This window comes from Crassostrea angulata, chromosome 4 (genome assembly GCF_025612915.1).
Source record: "Crassostrea angulata isolate pt1a10 chromosome 4, ASM2561291v2, whole genome shotgun sequence".
Lineage (NCBI taxonomy): Eukaryota > Metazoa > Mollusca > Bivalvia > Ostreida > Ostreidae > Magallana > Magallana angulata.
Window position 1 is genome coordinate 16,672,665 of NC_069114.1, and position 18,823 is coordinate 16,691,487.

Below are 18,823 nucleotides of genomic sequence, written 5' to 3' on the forward strand. Positions count from 1 at the left end.
TGTCGTTAAATAGGTGAACTTTGGGGTATATTTTCAGGTGTACAAATTTGAGAATTTAAATACAAACGATAAGGGGATTTCCCTCAGACCTCTAGATTTTTCAAGCATCGGTTGACAAGATCACAGTGCAGAATGATTAAATGGCACCGACGTGCCTCTGTTGAAAAGCGGACGAGTATTAAAATAGCAAGGTTGTTGAAAAGACATAATATACCCATGAAATGATAACAATCAAGTTCGAATCCATCTGCATAAATACAAATTTAAACTATTGATTTATTTTAATATTATTTAATTATACCAACTAATACTAATACTCCCAGAGAGAGAGAGAGAGAGAGAGAGAGAGAGAGAGAGAGAACATGCATGCACGTTTGTTGAATGGTTGTAATCTTTCTTTTTTCTTGGGAACCGAATCTTCCTGTTTCGAAAACTGCTAATAATCTTCAATGTCAACAAAAGGTTTAAGAACACAATTTGTCATAAAGCAAAGCAATGATTGTGCAGTTTAAATTTCACAAAGCGGTCAAAATGATTTCAAAGGTCCATTTTAGAATGAGTCAGAAATTAAATACCATTGCAAACAAATGTATCCACATTGGATACACTAAATAAGACCGGGGTTCCGGATTTAAAAACGTACCCACAAAACTTCGAGAATTTTCTACATACGAGCGGTTACACTATTAATGAATCTTTATCCTAATTTAGGGCATTTAATCAAAATAAATTTTGATCCTTAATTTCTATAATATCTATTTAATATAATTATTCCTTCTGCATTTCTACATGGAGTCCTCATGAGATACTTTTCGGTCGCAATGAAAGTAATGGTAATTTGACCTTTGTCTCTCCCTTGTCGATTATAGAACCATTTACACAATGCACGGTACATAATATGAAGTGGGCTCATACATATTTTTTACTTCCGAGTTGTATAGAGAACACTTAAAAACTCTTAGCAAAATATGATATTCATCACCCCTCTTGATTTGCTACTGTCTTTTATAAGCCGACATGTGGCATGCCATTTTGTTTGGTGACTTTCTAAGTATCTCCACGGTCATGGAGAGAAACTGTTTGATGTGTACACAGAGGTCAAGGTTACTGATAAATAAAACCACAGACCAGACTAATGACAGCACATTGTATATTCAAATCTCCTCATGGGGCCTCAGAAGGGGGTTGGGTGGGCGCTCAAGGGGGCTTAATGGATGTGACCGTTTCAAAACTATCAATCTTTTTTTTAAGACTATCAATCTATCTGAGAAGAACTTTGTATAAGATGTATTGGAATTCTACAGCTAAAATACCCGGTATTTTTTATTTTTTGTACCATATGATTCTAGTATATGTTTTGTTTTTAAATTATAGCTGAATTTTAAGGTCGTTCTGATTAGTATTGCATGACTGTATTGTTGAATTTCCACCCTCCTTCAGTTATGAGATTCGAAAATGGAAAAATTAACTGAAACTGATTTATTGATTGAAAATATATATTTATAGAAACATGTACACATACAAAGATGCAAGTTATATTTATGAGTTTTAAATTGTGTTTTAATATAAATAGTCGTGGGAAAGCTAACAGACAGAACAACCATCAAAGGAGTTGACAAAACAGTGATTTGGTAAATAGCTTAAAAAGTGTTTTTTAGCGTAAGAGTGCACAAACAGAGCTATATTTACAAACGCTTAGTTTTTATGCTCTTTAAAATTCTAGCTGCAAATGAAATTTTACCGTGTCGAAAAGTAAATGAAGCCTATAGATCTTTTCAAGGACAATGATAATTCTTTTTGAAAACTTTATATTTTCAATTGACAATGCATGTTTTAAATGCCTTATGTGAAATGTATATTCATTTAAATACACATGATAAAAACGTGTTTCTTAACCCGTATGATGTTTGGATGCTAAATGATCATGTTTAGTTTTAGGGAACAGTTCAATGGTAACACAGTCCGCCTCTAAACATTCTCTAAACATTCACGGAGTTTGGGTTCAACGGATACTAAATGACCAAATCAACAAATAATAATACATCTATGGAGAAGTAACTTTTGATTTGAAAAATTAGTATCTTTTGTTAGAGTTATCCCGCATGGTAAGCAACGAGCTTTTTTATAGAGATTTCGATAGACACAAATCAAGCGTAATTTAGGCTTTTAAAGATTAAAGGTTTTAAGCTTTAAGTTTCAATTTTTATTTCAAACAACGTCCTCTATTTATCTACATTGCAGTAGTAAATTATTTTTTTTCTTCTTATGCCACTGCATTCTCAAAAGAATTTAATTGGGTATTTTTATCAAATGAAAATACTTCTCACGAATGGTAAACCCCTTCTTTTGTGTAGACTTTAAAACATTTAAAAATCATAGTAAGGAAATTCTTTAAAACGGACAAATCAATACCGTATATGGCATATTAATTTCGTTTGTAAAGGGAAAAAGGATTTTAAAAAATAGGGAAGAAAAATATTTCATAATGGTACATGATGCGATTGTTTTCAGTTCTTCTTTTTTCCCAAAATTAATACCACACACTACTTTTTCATTGGTTTATTTTTTTCGTGAGTTTATTCTTTATTTAAACTCTACCTATGGTTTTCTTATTTCTAGTTTCGATATCAGTGATCGATAAAAAAAAAGCCTGTATACATAAGTTATTTATTTCCGCTAAATATACGTGCTAATATAATAATGAATGATTTTCACAACTGTCATATGCAATCTATATTTAGATACCGGATAAATATTGATATTTTTTACATTTTTTTACATTTATTTCATGAAGATCAAACATCATTTTATTTTCAGCGACAAAAATTTTTGTTTGATATCATAGAGAAACTAAATATTATATCAGTCATATTTGGCCCCATAAATAAAAAAAAATTCAAGTATTTTAGGTGCATTAAATTGTTACGTTATTATTATTATTTTTTTAGACCAGTTGATATAATATGTATTTTCACCTATTGGTTTGAACTATTTGCACTCTTTAAAAAAGGTTATATAAATTCTTTCAATGATGCTTTATAACAATAGCTTTGTTTGATAGGGTGTACCGGGGCTAAAATTTTAGGTTAACACAATGAAAAATCATGTTTTAAACCGTCAATTTCAAAGAAATATGAAGGAATTGAGGAACAAATTTTGGAGTTTTGTCCATTTCTGACTAATAAAATATATCTAGAATGCCTACAGTCTCCCCCAAAACGGAAGTAAACAAGCTTTTGGCCTCCTCTTTAAAATAGTGTCAAATTGTATACAGCTATCGGGATTATTTTTCCCATGATTTAATATAGAAAGTCAAGAAATTGTTTAATTTTCTACCTAATTCGTTAAATACGGGAAAAAGATTATTCAAATCAATTATGACGTCATAATGGTTCTAGCTCATTTAGTAGATCTTGAAAGTCCTCTGCTCGTTTTTATGTAAAGGAACGAAATTTCAATTAGCATTGATGAATAAATCATACAATATTATATTGGTGTATACAGTGTGCTTATTTTTTTCAGAATACTAAGATTACACGCCATACAAAAGAGAAATGAATATAATCATTTCATTTACTCAGGCTAGTTATCTTATTGTTTTTCATTTTGGACTTTTATTCATCCAAAATCTAAAGAGGCGAATAAATATGATTTATTAAGATTTTCAAAAACATTGGCCAATGAAAAGGTCACAAGTTGTCATAGAAAAAAGTCAGTGGGATTTATTAAATATGATTAATATATTTTAATGTCATTGAAATTATGTACCTGTAATTACCAGCCTAGTAAATACACGTATGAATTATGAATTTTATTTGAATATTCTATATACATCTAGGAACGTTCTAATATATATACATGTGCATACAGAATCAAGTACATAAAGACAATCACACAAAGTCATATGATCCTGACCATACACATATATGTATATACAGGCAGGGCAATCCATTAAAAAATTTATTTGTTCTGAGTTTAAAGGGCACAAAATATTACTTATCTGTGATTCAAGAAGCCATCATCAAATATCAAACAATGAATAAATTATTTTGAATAGAAAGATGTAGTACATATCAGTATTCTTGTATTATTCATCACATTATCTATGATTACGAATTCTTGTTATTTTGTTATTATAGCTAAACATTCTTAAATGAAACATAGTTAATGCCATCGCCAACGAGTTTTTAATCTTGTTCTGGGCATATCCGAGAGAATCACCCGAGTCCCAATAAATAGAGCGGTGAGCTTATATTGGCGAGTCAAGGTCTCTCCAATCCAAATGGAATTACACGATCAGTCTGAAAAAAAGAAGAAACATAAATAATGTTGTTACTAAAATGACTAATTCCAAATTCCTTTCTCGAAAATACACTACTAAAATTTTGAAATTCAAAGAACATCGTCCACGTACTTACGTTTTTGTTTTGAATGGATCACCATGGGAATCCAAAAGGAGGACCTTGGTTATATGGCGGTACACCGTTAGCGAAAGCATTATCCGGAACGTCAATATCATACACCTCGTCCATATACTCTCGATAAGCCTTCTCTCTCATCTTACGTAAACGCTCCTCCTCTTTTCTGTTGGTTTTCTTTGGACGAGCCTGTTGCTTCTTTGGATTTCTCGCTGGTTTTGCAGGAGGAGGCGTAAGGGTATTCTTCTGTCTTTGGTTTTTCGGCCGTTGCTGGTTTTGGCGGCGCATATTTTGTTGCTGGGGAATGTTGTTGGTTGCGGGAGCAGAAGGTTGAGCAGCATTGTTGCCTCCTTTCATGGCGTGGGAAACCAACCACGTGGCGATCATTCTGTACACGTTGTTGAGTTGTGGGTTGTTGTTTGGAAGTCCAGGGTACGGGGGCATGGAGGGGACATTGAAGGGGAGCACTTGCTGGGTTTGAGCGGCAGGTTTTCGTCCATGGAGGAAACCAAAGAGGGATTGCTGCGCAGGTGTTGGTGGTTGAGGTGTGGTTGGCGCAGGCGTTGTGGGAGTTGGCATTTGGCCAAAGAAGTTAGAACTGTGTTGACGTGGATTGGGTGGAACATAATCCCAAGCTGGTACAGATGGTACCGTTTTCTCATTTTGTGAAGGAAGCTGAAGTTTCTTTTCCAGAGATTTTGGCTTTGTTTCTTTTGGTTTTTCTGTCAGAAACAGACTGTAGGGCGAGGCTTTGACGTTCTTTTTCACGGGTTTGCTTTCTTTAACCGTTGAGGTGGTTTGTTTGTATGGTGCTGGTGAGTTACTCTTTGCGACTGGTTTTGAAGAAGGTTCCTTTGCACTTTGTTTATAAGGTTCCTGTGGAATTACTTCTTTTGGAGCGGCTTTAGGCTCTGTTGCTGGTGTCTTTCCCAAGTCGACGGTCCCGACTGCTTCAATAGTTGATGCCGACGATGCAGAGGCGGTATTTGCAGGTTTTTCAGCAATGCTGTTTGTTTTAGGCTTGGTTGGCTCAAAAGCTGGAAGTAGAGCCTTGAACTTGGATTTAGACTTCCGTTTGCTTTGCGCCTCGATATGACTTGTTAAAAGAAGTCCAATGATAAAAAGTTGGACTGTTCGTGACATCTTTGTGACTTATCTGGAAAAAGGCTGCCTGAAAAAGAAAACAACGAAATTATTCTCAAATATGTATAAGATTTGAAAAGCAAAGCACGTGCGTTACATTCCAAAAAACATGACAGCAAAAGTCTTGAAAACGTGCGTTTCTTATTACGTGATTCAGAGTCCATGTAAATTTTAAATCAAAATTTTATTAATTTAATTAATAAGGTCTAAAAGGTTAGGTACCGTCATAACAGGTAATCAATTACGAAAGACATTGACGGGGAGGCAATACGTTCCTTATTCAATTTGCAAGGTTAATCTTTGGTCGAAATTATGCAGCAAGAAAATAAAATTAACAAGGAAAGCATATTTCCTTGTTCCCAGTACAAACCGGCACTTCGACCCCTAGACAGTCAATCACACAGCGATTGCAAAACCACAGCATATCAAACTGTTTAATGATTCAAGCCGTCGAAGATAATTAATTTTTCAATGATTGCGAGATAATTAATTAACGCCACCGGTGCACACTTTGTTAAAAACGATGCACATCGACACTAATTATTGAAAATTTCATAACTGATTTGAATTCTTGATAGGTAAATTCGGTTTGTTTAAAATTGACGCACGTAAATGCAATTCCCAATCAACCTATTACTGGAAAGTTTAAGAAACATTATAGCTACGATTTGTCAAATATATGATTTATGACCAACGAGGTACTTTTGACAACCTTAACTTCAACGATTTTATTTTGCTGCTCTTCTTTATGGTTACCAAAAGAACGTAATTACATTAATCGTGAATTTTGGGAAATTGAGTGAATATGGCTAAGGTTAGAATTCCAAAGCACCTGCCTGACCCATGTGAATTATTATTTGCATTAATTGTTTTGAGTATATTTCTTTGTCCGTATTAGGCCCGAAACAAAACAACTACTCTTTATTGTATTTTTTCCGTCTTCAATGCGTTGTCATTTGTTTTTAGGCTAACTTGCTTTTGATATTAGGATAAATCCTATAGAGTAGTATAGCTGATCTTAAAACGTGAATTTTTACGAAAGCAACAGTTAAGGGATAGCTCAGCTAATTTCATATACCCAGAACGTTTATTTGACTATATTCCTAACCGAATTCATATTGTGATTTTTTTAATATCACCGAAAACGAGTATTCTACAATACAATATCCACCTTATTTCAAATTGTTTACCTCGAAATGTTTTTTTTTAATGTATTCAAATTCACAAATGAAAAATCCAAATTACAAAGATGACAAGTGCACTAGTACTCTATTTAAACATTGAACATGTTTATAACTGACATGGTAACTAAAATAATGCTAACAAATTAAAGGTGCCCTGAGATCACCTACAACCCCCCCCCCTTGCAAAAAATTGCACTAAGATACATATCAAATAATTTCATTTAAAACACAGTTTAAGCAATTCTTATGTAAAAATAAAACGTGTACATTTATTACAGATCCAAAAAATTAAAAATGAAAATAGAATTTTAAAAATATAAGTTTGATATCAAAAAGAAAAATTGAAATTAAAAAAAAAAATACAGAAGTTTAAAAATATAATAGAAGACCAAACCTTTGACGTTTAATCAGAGTATTCCGATTTCCAAATGGTGACGAGAAAACAATCCCCCTCTACTTATATATTCAGGTGACTATGATAAATAACCCCAGTTAGTCTCTTACCGCATACTTCTGCCTAATTGACAGACCTTCGTTCAAAATGCAAATTACTGACATTTGTATCTCACTTATTGTGTAATCGAGATGATAATTTTTTTTTACATCCCAGTGAAATCTTCCTTGTACACGAATAGCATAGATATGATATCACATTCGATGTTTTTAGTTTTTTGATAAAAACAGGTTAATTCTAACTGTTTCTTAATCATATATGAATCAATAGCGTTTTAGAATTGAAAATAGATTTTTTTTTTCGTATAATAATGAACAATTTTTAAAATCTTAATTACTTTGGTAAAGCATTAGTTGCGGATTTTTTGAGGCCTTTATCACCTGTTTTTGAAATAATAATTATTTTTTGTTGATTAATTAAGAATATTTTTTGGTGTTTAAGAGCTGGCTTTCCCCGTGATATTTTGCAATTTATATTTATGAAGGCATTATTGTTTTCATTTCCGCTTAATTAAAATTACATTTAATTTTCCACGAGACTAAATCTGCTTCACCCAGTAATAATTACAAACAATATACAGAAGCGTTTCATTAAGAAGACAAGGTGGTTTACAAATTATCAATGATATCTGCCTGAAAACAATTTTGAATACGATATTTTTTCAAATAGTTAAAGAAAGGAAACTCCAACAACAATTTTGACTTTAAAATTTGAACGTTTTCCTATACATTCATATAAAGCTCTTCATCTAAATAAGGTAAATATAGCCTTCATAGGGTCCTGACCATGCTGCTCTCTTAATGAATAATCTATATCTATGATTTGAAAATGTGGGGAAATTGAAACGATAAGAAAAGCAAGAGAAAGGTTGTCAATCAGACAGCAAACCGGATTTTCTTTTTGTGTGAATAGTATCGATCATCCATTTGTCAACTCTGAATTGGAAAAAAACCCCCACTACCGATCAAGAGAAACGCAATATTTTTACCAAAAACTAACAAAGTTCAACAGTTGATTTTCTTTCAAAAATTATAAAAAATCAAAATCTTAGTCACATACACATCTCTAATTTATTTACAACTGAATTGCAAAACAACTTTATAATCCTGTATCTTGAAAATTGTAGGAGGAAAAGTACAGGTACCTTACATGGAATATTGTGCGAAAAAATGACTAAGTTCAGTAGCGGGTATTTTTTCATAAATTATCAAAAATCAAAATCCAGTGGGTGTAATATGCACATCTCTGATATATGTACAATTGAGCTGCAAAACAACAACCTCCTATCTTGAAAACAATAGGAGGAGTTATCTGTACAATAAGGGTACCCTTTTGGCAGCCGCCCGCCTTCCCATCCGCCATTTTCACCACTACAATAACTGGAATTTTCTTTTTGGGAAACCCGGTTTAAAAAGGATACAAAGATTTTTATCATTAAAAAAGAAGTAGAATTCATTATTTGCCGGTGAAATATTCTTCCCCTCATTCTTGAGATTAAAATATGCCACCAGAATTATTTGTCAAAGTCAATAATGACATATTATGACATGGTATCCTCATCAACCGCAGATGTCATAAAAAAATCCTCGTTGTATATGTATGTATATGTAAACGGATCATATTTATATGTATATAGACATAACGCGGATGAAGCTATCATGGCTAAATGACGTAAATATACCAGTATTTGCATAATCTTAACAGCATCGAATGACTTAAAGTTCAACTAATGCAGCAGCGGGGGCAAAAGAAAACACAAAAAATTCATCTTAATGTCATGACCCAGTGTTTTGCAGACATCCCTCTGTTTCATTGTCAAATTGTACAACAATATTTCATTCTCTAGTGTCAATTCTAAGCTCCAATCTGACAAGAATGAGCGTTTATTTACATTGTAAAAATGTTAAACATGCTGGTAGGCTTGCACATATTGACACAAATAATCCCCCAAAAGGTGTCCTTTTGGCCCCAAAAACCTGCTTCATCACCGAAGTAGGTGTTGGTTAAAGAATAATTTAAGAGTGCTTTGTAAAAAAAATAATATCTTTAATGCACAATGGTACTTTTGTCATGCACAAGGTTAAAAATAGACGATTTGACGTAAACATGTGAATATTTTTATCTTTACTTCGATTGGTTCCGCAACCTTAATGTAAGAGGTGTCAAAATCGGTGGTTTTTGTCAAGCAATAAATATAACAGCATGTTCAACGCAGAATAACATTATTTTACTTTTATGCGAAAGTCTGGAACGCTTTTGATCAATTATAATTATCATTTATATAGCAAAGAAAAATGTGATATTCTGAATGCATATTTACCCACCATTCCCACCAACTTATTTTATCGGTAACATTTTCATTGAAATCAAACGTTTTTGAAGACAGAGTCTCTCAAGTAGTAGCAAGTTTTTATAAAGGACATGTATAAATGATTTAACAAATACTTAACAGCAAAAAGTAACAAAACAACAACCCTAAACAATGTTTTTAAAAAACCAAAAATAGTTATACTACCCCCCCCCCCCCCCCCCATAAAAAGGAATAAAGTTATGTCTTGCTCTTTCAAAATGAAACATTTTATGCTAATAACAGTTTATGTTAAAAAATCTATATAATGTAATAAAAAAATCAAAATCATGTATCATGTATCAACTTGCTGTTAGATGTAGTTATTTTCTTTTGTTATACTTTCATGTTAAATACAGAAATCTGATTGGTTAAGACGCAGTTGATAATCCATTCTATTGCCCTCAGCGTTAGCAACACACTTGGCAACGGGTAACACAACAAATTGTTACATGCGCGTAAATTAATGGCGTACGGTTCGCCATAGAATTCACGTCATTCCAATAAAAAAGCAATAAAGTTTTCTTTGAAATTGAGACATTCAGTGTAGTAAAATAAATAGTGCCTGTTTTGGAGGGTAAGAGTTGAAATTAACACCCCTCCAAAAAACCATTGTCAACCTCCGCTTCGCGTCGGTTGACAATGGTTTTCTCGGGGTGTCAATTTCAACTCTTACCCTCCAAAACAGGCACTATTTATATTATAACACGACACCCCCTCCAAAAATTAGGTAAAAAATATATTATTGGTCCTGTGACACAGTCGCATGTTTTTAACTCTACTGGAAATTTTGGCTTTCTCTACGGGAAAATTTTGGTCTCTCTTTTTAAACCCAAATTTCCCTATAAAGTTGTATACAGTATCTACAGCAACGTCTGGCAATAAACAGTTGGTTTTACCTTTGCATAAACAGGTAGGAAAATTTCTGGCAATTTGATTTTAAGTAACAGTGACCTTATGATTAACAAATGTTCTTTATGAAAAAAAGGTTACTATATCTCATAAGAAAAGGACTAACGCTCTATTCAGGGTTGACATATGTAGCCATGACCTCGCCCTATGCGGTTCACCTTTGAAATCAAAGCAAAAGTTTACACTTTATGAATATTGACATTTTTGTATGACCTTTTTAGATGAAAAGCTTTTAAGGTTGCAAGCATGATAAAAATACTGTCATTAATATTGATGATATCAACGTTTTGCTATTAAAAGAAAAAATAACAATAACCAATGAGCAACAAGTAATATGCAAAAAATAGAACTGGTTTTTACGAAACAAAACTCTGTCTAAAACCCCTTCACAATTGGCACACGAGCAATTTGCAAATTGCAACACTCTGCGATCGAAATTTACGGCTTCGCACGAACTATCGCATACGCCGCACATTCGTTGCATGCGTTTTTGTGGTCGGATCATGTCTTCTCAAAATAATGGACATGTACAATATTCAGACGCGACCAAATGCGATCCAAATTATTGCAATGCAAGGCACAAACATTAGTAAGAAATGTTGTGCGACCATGAGACTGTTGCTCAATGTGTCTCATGTAATCTTGCAAATTTTTACTATCATTGCAAGATTTATCGCTTTCAGTGTCCATGCTTTGCCACTAGTATATATTGGATACAGGGTTATTTTCGCCCCGTGATATTATCGCTTCTACTTTCGGGTTTGCCTTGTCTGGAAATCGCTCCAACAATATTGCGGTAAAGAGAGATATAATTAGACACTGGTATTCGCCAAGTCTTTTTCCGCTAACTGACAAAATGAGCGAAAATAAAACTTGGACGAATTGTTCCCTTATAGAATCTACAATGTATAAGAATTTCTGTTTCAGGCCACAATTGACCTTAATTTTGGGTGTTGCTTTTGTCTTCTTCTTGGGCGGTATCTTCTCTTACATTCAACTATTTACTGAAGGTATCACACCGTTAATCAAGTGTCGTTCCATGTACAAACACTACTTTAGAATTTTTTTTTCCTTGAGTGCATTTTTACATTTTCCTTTACTCAAATTTAATTTTTTTTCTTCCACTGAGAATATTTCATTTTTTGATGTTGGATAATGACATTTTTTCAAATTGACTACTACTTTCAGGGCACATGCAGCCGCTTCCTGGGGAGTGTGCAGTTTGTTTACATACAAACGGAAAACAGGTGGTTTTCGAGGGTAGACCTGTTTGGAGCAAGATATTTTGAGAAAATGCCGTATCGTGTGCCCTTTTAATGGTGTTAGCTGATGAGATAGGTAACAAATAACATTTCCTCCGAATATTTTGTCATGAGAAATACACACTGATTTTTAAAAAAAAATGTCCCTCTATAGTACTATATAGTGATACAATAATTATTACCGGTGTGGTAGCTGAAGAGCGTCGGAAACGGGCGATATATATAACTCCTCTGACTCGTTCGAGCATTTGTACGATGAAACGAATGATTGGACGAGCGCCGCTCGTCCTATCGCATTGGCGCACGTTCAATCGTCCGATCATCTGGTCTTTCGTGCAATCTTATCGCATTATCTTACAGCACTCGCTTGCATTGTCGCATATAGAAGCAAGACTGACATATCGCAATATTCATTGCATTTACATCGCAGAATAATCTCTCTGAATCGTGCGAGTTACGTGTAAGTAATTTTTCATATGCGATCATTTTGACAACAGTTTACAAAGCATAATTATTTTGGTCGCACGAATAAAAGTATTTTGTTGCGTCTGCTCGTGCGGCAATTGTGAAAAGGGTTTAAAATATACTCCAGATATGTTTTCCGAGCTTGCGGAAAGGCCCGAGAAGATACGATTGCTACGAAACAGTACCAATGTTCTACTGATCTTGAACATTTTCACCTCGAAATTGAAATTAAACCAAGGTTTTTGAAATCTCCTTTTGTGTTTTATGATGGCTACAGCGCTAGCTCACCAATCTTTATAAAAAGATAAGCTTGTTGTAGACGACATCCTAGTGATTAACTAGTCCTTTCGTGAGGACACTTTTACTACTATTAGGGTAAACCATTTAATCTGACCTCATAAAATGATATCCGTTAGGATGGGGAGTGGTGTCATCCGCGGATTCCTCGGGTCTATCGTGCAGGGAGTGGTATTATAATAGTATTTTTCCATTAAACAGGTGTTTAAACACTATATGCGGCTGGCTGTCTTGTGTCTTGTGGAATAAGTCTAAATATCAGACTAAATGTCAAAAAGCTTTACTCTATACTTACATAAGTTTGCAACTTTAAGACATGCTCAGGCTTTTTAATACCAGCACAGACAATGGCATTTTATACCATAGACTTTACCATAGCAATTTGGACCATGGAACAATATAGTGACTCTTAACTTGCAAGCTAAGACGGAGACTTAAACGGTGAGGGGGAACACCAAATGCTAACTTAAGTAAAGGGAACATACGCCTAGCAAAAACAATCGCAGATCATGGACAGAAGAAAAAAGTTGCAGACGATTGGCAATGGGGCAGTTTTTGTGGATGGAGTTTAGATTTTCGTATCGGTATATTGGAAGCAACATCAAAAATCATCTCGATAGATTCTAATCCGATTTTGTTTGAACGTGAATATACAAAATTTTTTGATAAGTTGTGGATAACTGTAACATTCAAGAATTCAACACAAATGAATTAGTGTCAAAATGGTATTTAACGCCCAAACATTGTCAACATTGTTCCTACCTATCTAAGTGTAAAATAATTCATATTTTATTGACAAAAATATTCCTTCAAATAATTAGAACATAAATCACATCATTATTACGTAATTAAAGGCGATCTGTCGATCAGAGAAATAAAATTGATCGATGATCAACATTGTATAAAATTGTCTCAAAATTGAATCTAAAAGTATTGAGAGAGAGAGAGAGAGAGAGAGAGAGAGAGAGAGAGAGGTTTCTATACATAAACAAAAATATCTTTTTCTCTTTTTACATGAAGGATAGGCGACTGATTTTTAATTCATAAAGATCATTTTTTTAACAAAATTTTCGCAAAATTTCACCTACAATATGCGGGTTTTATTAATGTCATGTCGAGTTAATGAAAATTATGAATAAGAACCATAAAATAAAACACGGAAACTCGTCTGTACTTTTACTTGCGTGAAAATCATTCAACCATACTAAACGTTAAAAGAGTGAAGTTAAGATCAACTTAATCAGAAAGCGACATTTTCAATTCTTTTGTTCATTGTATAGTTTTTAGATCTGCTCATTATCTGCCTTTTAAGTTAGTTAAAATAGAAAGAAACTAGGAAGGCATTGGCAACAATTTCAACATTGCTGTTCAATAGTTGCAAGATTCCTGAATAGTGTCTTTTACAAATTAAAAATTTTTAATTGTCAATCAGTCATAGACTCATTGACAATTAAAAATTGTTAATTAGTAAAAGATAATAGAACTGGCTTTTGAATATGAACTGTTGTATTCTTATTAATCTGAAAAATGTTTTTTTCATTAGGTTACTACTACAGTACTACAGTACTACTACTACTACTACTACTACTACTCTCTCTCTCTCTCTCTCTCTCTCTCTCTCTCTCTCTCTCTCTCTCTCTCTCAGAGAGGTGGCTTTACAAACAAGAAACATTTCCCTGTTAGTCTTAATTAATATTATCATGTTAGACAAATGTATAATAACAAGGCACACAAAATTGAAGTCTACGAGGGGACATTAAGTTGATTGAAGTATAATAGGGTGATTAGTCAAGGTATTTCATTTCCCAGGGACGGACAAAGTGGTACGGCAGAGCTTTGAATTTTACTACATGTCACCTTTTTTACGTTTTGAATATTTTAAATTCATAATAAAGCTTTATTAATAAATGCAAAAGTTGATGTACGTAAAAACAGATGTAAATAAAAATTCTTATCTAATATATTGCATCTATCAAACTTTTTATGTTTCCAATAAACTTGCTAAATATTGTTTTTGGATCTGACTAATTGCTTTACGACATCTGTTTTACAAAGCGAAATTAGTTGTAAAATAAACGTGGCTCCCAACATTGTGCTATATAATTTTCCTACATAACTACCACTTTACTGTATACCTGAAAGATGTGGAAAAGTTCCCAAATCGCAGATCAGTCTGGAAAATAACATTCATATATGAAACTTTAGAGTTGAGAGATCATTAAGGAACCAAAAATGTTCAAACCACTTGTTGCAAAACGTTAAACTGACTCAACAGAAATAAATATTTTATCGTAGGTATTCGTAAAAATATTTCGTACTTCGTTTTTTTTTATTGAAGAAGACTTAACTTGTAAATGATATGGTGCTTACTTTACAAAAGTGCATGTTATAGACGGTTTTCCTTTTTTTTTCGCGTTTAAATATATATGGTTAATTATTTTTTTTTACACTTTTAAAGTGAATATCATAGGTCAGATGAAGAGAAAAGTTTGAATTGTTCTAAATGTCTGTATCTTTTATTTTAGAGTGTAAGTGAAATTCTGTAAAATTGTTCTTTACAATAATATAATACAATGCATTTTCCTCCGATCGGTATTAAAAACCTTAAATTAAATGTACAGCTTACTTGTCAGTACTTTGATTTTTTTAAAAATCAAAACACATTTTCTTTGAAGTTTAACCGGGTACACGTACTTGAAATCAAAAGCTTATCTAATAAATCTTGCATTATGCAAATTTAGTTTAACTTATTAGAGATTTTTTTGAATTATAAATTCATAACAGAATATTTCTTAATACAGAAAATATTATTTTGGAATAGAATTATCAGTGCATGTTGTTAAGTATACCAAATCCTTACCTTGGCTTTATTTAATCCAGACTGAAATTTTATTCACATCTTTAATTATTATATTCTTAATGTCGACGACCCCTCGACGTAATAGCTTACAACTCACCACTTTTAAGCCATAAACGAAGATACACGACCCATTCTAGGAAATCAATCAACGCTAAAATACTACACTGTCAGAGTAATGCGAGCAGGTGATTCAAAGTATATTGACATTGCAAAAAAAGGTCAACAAATAGATAAACATTCTAGAGAAAGGTGGTCAAATGGAAATGAAAAATTGAAATAAATTATACGTAGCCACATTAAATGTCTCCACTGAAATCAATAGATCAGAGCCTAATTAACCCGGCTTAATTTGCATAAAGATGATGTATGGCATGTGACCTGACCTTGTACAGAATGTTTACAAATAAACCGTTACCATAAAAAAGAATTAAATTATCACAAATATCAAAATACATAATTACGTCGATTCGTTTTATAAAGAAAAATGTTTCTGTTTGTACTCATTCCTAAAGACAAAGATATTTGCTATGATGCATTTTACTTATTGTTGGTTCATTACCTTAGGGGCACGTTTCATAGATGTGGCGACGTCACCAGCTGACCCCGAATGTCGTCTATTGACCTAACTTTCCACACCCAGGTCACTAAACAATAAAAAAGCATTATATAATAATAACTTTATTTATTACATACAGCAACGCAGAATGTCTAATTCTTTCTCGTTATAGTCATTCAAAGAGTGATGTAATTTTTTTAGCTTAAATCAACCTCAGAACCCCCCCCCCCCCCCCCCCCCCAGGAATATTCCCTTTTCAGTAAAAAAAAAAAGAGATCAACAATGTATAATTATATCTTGATACGACCTTCTTGTTAATGATAAATTAGATTACTTGGAAGCTGGTTTTTCCCTCAGTACTTTAGCAAGGGGAAATAATGGAAAATATATTATGAATTTGTGTTTATTACTTAATTAACATAGTATTTGCATTTCATTTCAATTCCATATATATTGAGCTATATAATTACCTTTTGACAATCAATTTTATTTCACATTTGATCGTGGTTTTGTAATCAAAATGATTTTCATAATAAACTGTGATTGAATTTCAGTCCTCATATTACATGTGTATCGAAAAAAGGTAGGCACGGTTTAATGTTTTTTTTTAAAACAGGGGTGAGGGCAGAAAGACACACACCACAAATATTTTAACAGGCAAACAAAAATAGATAAAGAAAATAAAGAAAACTAAATTTTTTTCGGGCAGGAAACTAATTCCTGAGCTGTTGCGGGGGGGGGGGGGGGGGGGTTAAGCTCGAATTGTATAAACTGATTTACATGTATATACATACTTTCTTAATACTGTCTAAAATAAGTAAGGATGGAGTACGTGGGGGTTTGCAGTTGGCTTTATAATTTTGTTCTATAGATAAATATGAGTAAAATATTAATATCCAATTAAAGTAAACCCCTAACTTGCTAGGTGATTATTACATAAGTATACAAACAACAGTTTGAACACTTTTTTTTAACAAAGAAATAAAGATTTTCAAATGAAATGTTAGATCAGACTCCTGAAAAAAAGATTACGAGTTTTCAATTATATATATATATATATATATATATATATATATATATATATATATATATATATATATATATGAGTCTTCTCTCTTTTTTTTGACGCGTAAAACTTTAAGAGGCCATGAAGTGCACTTAATATGTTTTAGTCGCCCTGATTGGCATAAACCTTGAATGATAGATAACGTGTCCATAGTTAATGAGTTCTCTGACGCAAGATTTGTTTACATGCGATTCTTTACTCAATTCTTTTATTTCATAGATATCATTGGGTGTTTCCGCAAAATGTATTTTTACACATGGTAATTATAATCCAATACAGCATGCATATATTGATACAGAATTTAAGTAATTTTATTGCTGGGAGTTTCCCCCAGTTATGTGCCATTACTTTATGATCTTGACAAGTAAATAAAAAAAGTAACCTGTAACAAACTAACAATCCTTAACAGGCTAACACCTTTTGACTATTTTACAAACCAATTTATCTTATTAAATACATACAACTATAAAACAATAATGTTTACAATTTTCTCGATACATTTTTTTAAAAAAGAACACTGAATTAGTGGATGGAGTTCCACAAGTAAATAATCATACTTTTACACAATATGACAGTATTTGCAATAGTTCCTTATGGAGCAATTTTATTCATTATGTTCATTATTCAACCAATTTCATTTTGTTATACTAAACATTGTAAAGTATTATAAATACCACTCTATATGACAACTATAACTTTTTAAGAGTCTTCTTTAATTTATCATTGTATTTTTGTTTGCATTGTTCCTAGTTAATTCCTTGGATGCTCGTTTGAAATTGGTTGCTCAAAGATGAAAATTCACTGGCTTGATCCAGAAGATGGCCACCGAAAGCTACAATGTAGAAAAAAATCTCAGTCTGAGGGAAAATATGTCATGAAAAACCTATTTCTATATAGTTACTTTGATGTTTTATCAATTTACCGATTATTATCTTATCATATCTCATTATAATAAATGAGGAATGGTTGGTAGGCCAATATTTGGCTCAAATATTTTAAAAGTCGTACTTTCTATTCCCTCGTACCTGTACACATCTTATAGAGGAAGCACCAAAGCATGGCAAAAATCAGGGATTTGAATCGACCAACATATCAATGGGAGTAATCGATTAACGATAAGCATTAATTTTCTCATGAATTGGTCTGTCTTTTAATAGTTATTCCTCAGAAGTGATAGTCCATATAGTCACTTTGTTATCAATTGAGCAACCAATTTCTAACAAGTATATCCGAGGAATATACAGGGGAAAATGCAAACAAAATCTCAATTATAAATCAATACAGGCTCTATATAATTTATATCTGTCATTTAAACAGTGATATTTATACGTTAAACAGTCTAGTTTAACGAGTTGAAATTGGTTGAATAATGAATAAGGCCGCCAGTGAACCTGGGGCGGGGTGACTTCTGCTAAAATCGTTTGCCAATAATTTGATAATATGTAAAAAGTATGATCATATACTTACCAAATTTCATCGGCTTATTGGTTTCCCTTTGGTGAGCAAATATATCGAGAAAATAAAAAAAAGTAATTAGTACCACTATCAAAACCTCTCTTTTCTTTTCTAATTAAAATAAAATTGAATGTGAATATTGTAATATGTACAGGAAAAAGTTTGCCAATGTTTATTTTCGTCCTATTCGACCAAGTGTATTCGGGAACGTTTCATTGATGTGGAGACGTCACCAGCTGACCCCGAATGTCGTCTATTGACCTTACTTTCCACACCCAGGTCACTAAACAATAAAAAAACCCCATTATATAATAATAACTTTATTTATTACATACAAAAACGCAGAATATCTAATCTTTTCTCGTTATCGTCATTCAAAGAGTGATGTAATTTTTTAAATTTAA

General features: G+C 32.7%; 1 protein-coding gene across 2 annotated transcripts; it reads right to left on the reverse strand.

Annotated features, from left to right (window-relative positions):
• Positions 1-3,559: 3,559 nt before the first annotated feature.
• Positions 3,560-15,479, reverse strand: LOC128181171 (proteoglycan 4-like). 2 transcript variants are annotated; one of them, XM_052849471.1, is made up of 3 exons: positions 15,343-15,479; positions 4,419-5,589; positions 3,560-4,301 (listed from the first exon to the last, which is right to left on the reverse strand). In XM_052849471.1, exon 2 carries the CDS (start codon positions 5,559-5,561, stop codon positions 4,437-4,439), a length of 1,125 nt encoding a protein of 374 aa, XP_052705431.1. In that variant the 5' UTR covers positions 5,562-5,589; positions 15,343-15,479; the 3' UTR covers positions 3,560-4,301; positions 4,419-4,436. The 2 variants fall into 2 exon arrangements, with proteins under 2 accessions (XP_052705431.1, XP_052705429.1); XM_052849469.1 differs by lacking the exon at positions 15,343-15,479 and adding an exon at positions 7,140-7,273 and having other exon boundaries at positions 3,562-4,301.
• Positions 15,480-18,823: the final 3,344 nt, after the last annotated feature.

Coding starts and splice junctions, on each gene's coding strand:
- LOC128181171 (XM_052849471.1), bottom strand. CDS start 5,561: ATGTCACGAACAGTCCAACTTTTTATCATTGGACTTCTTTTAACAAGT.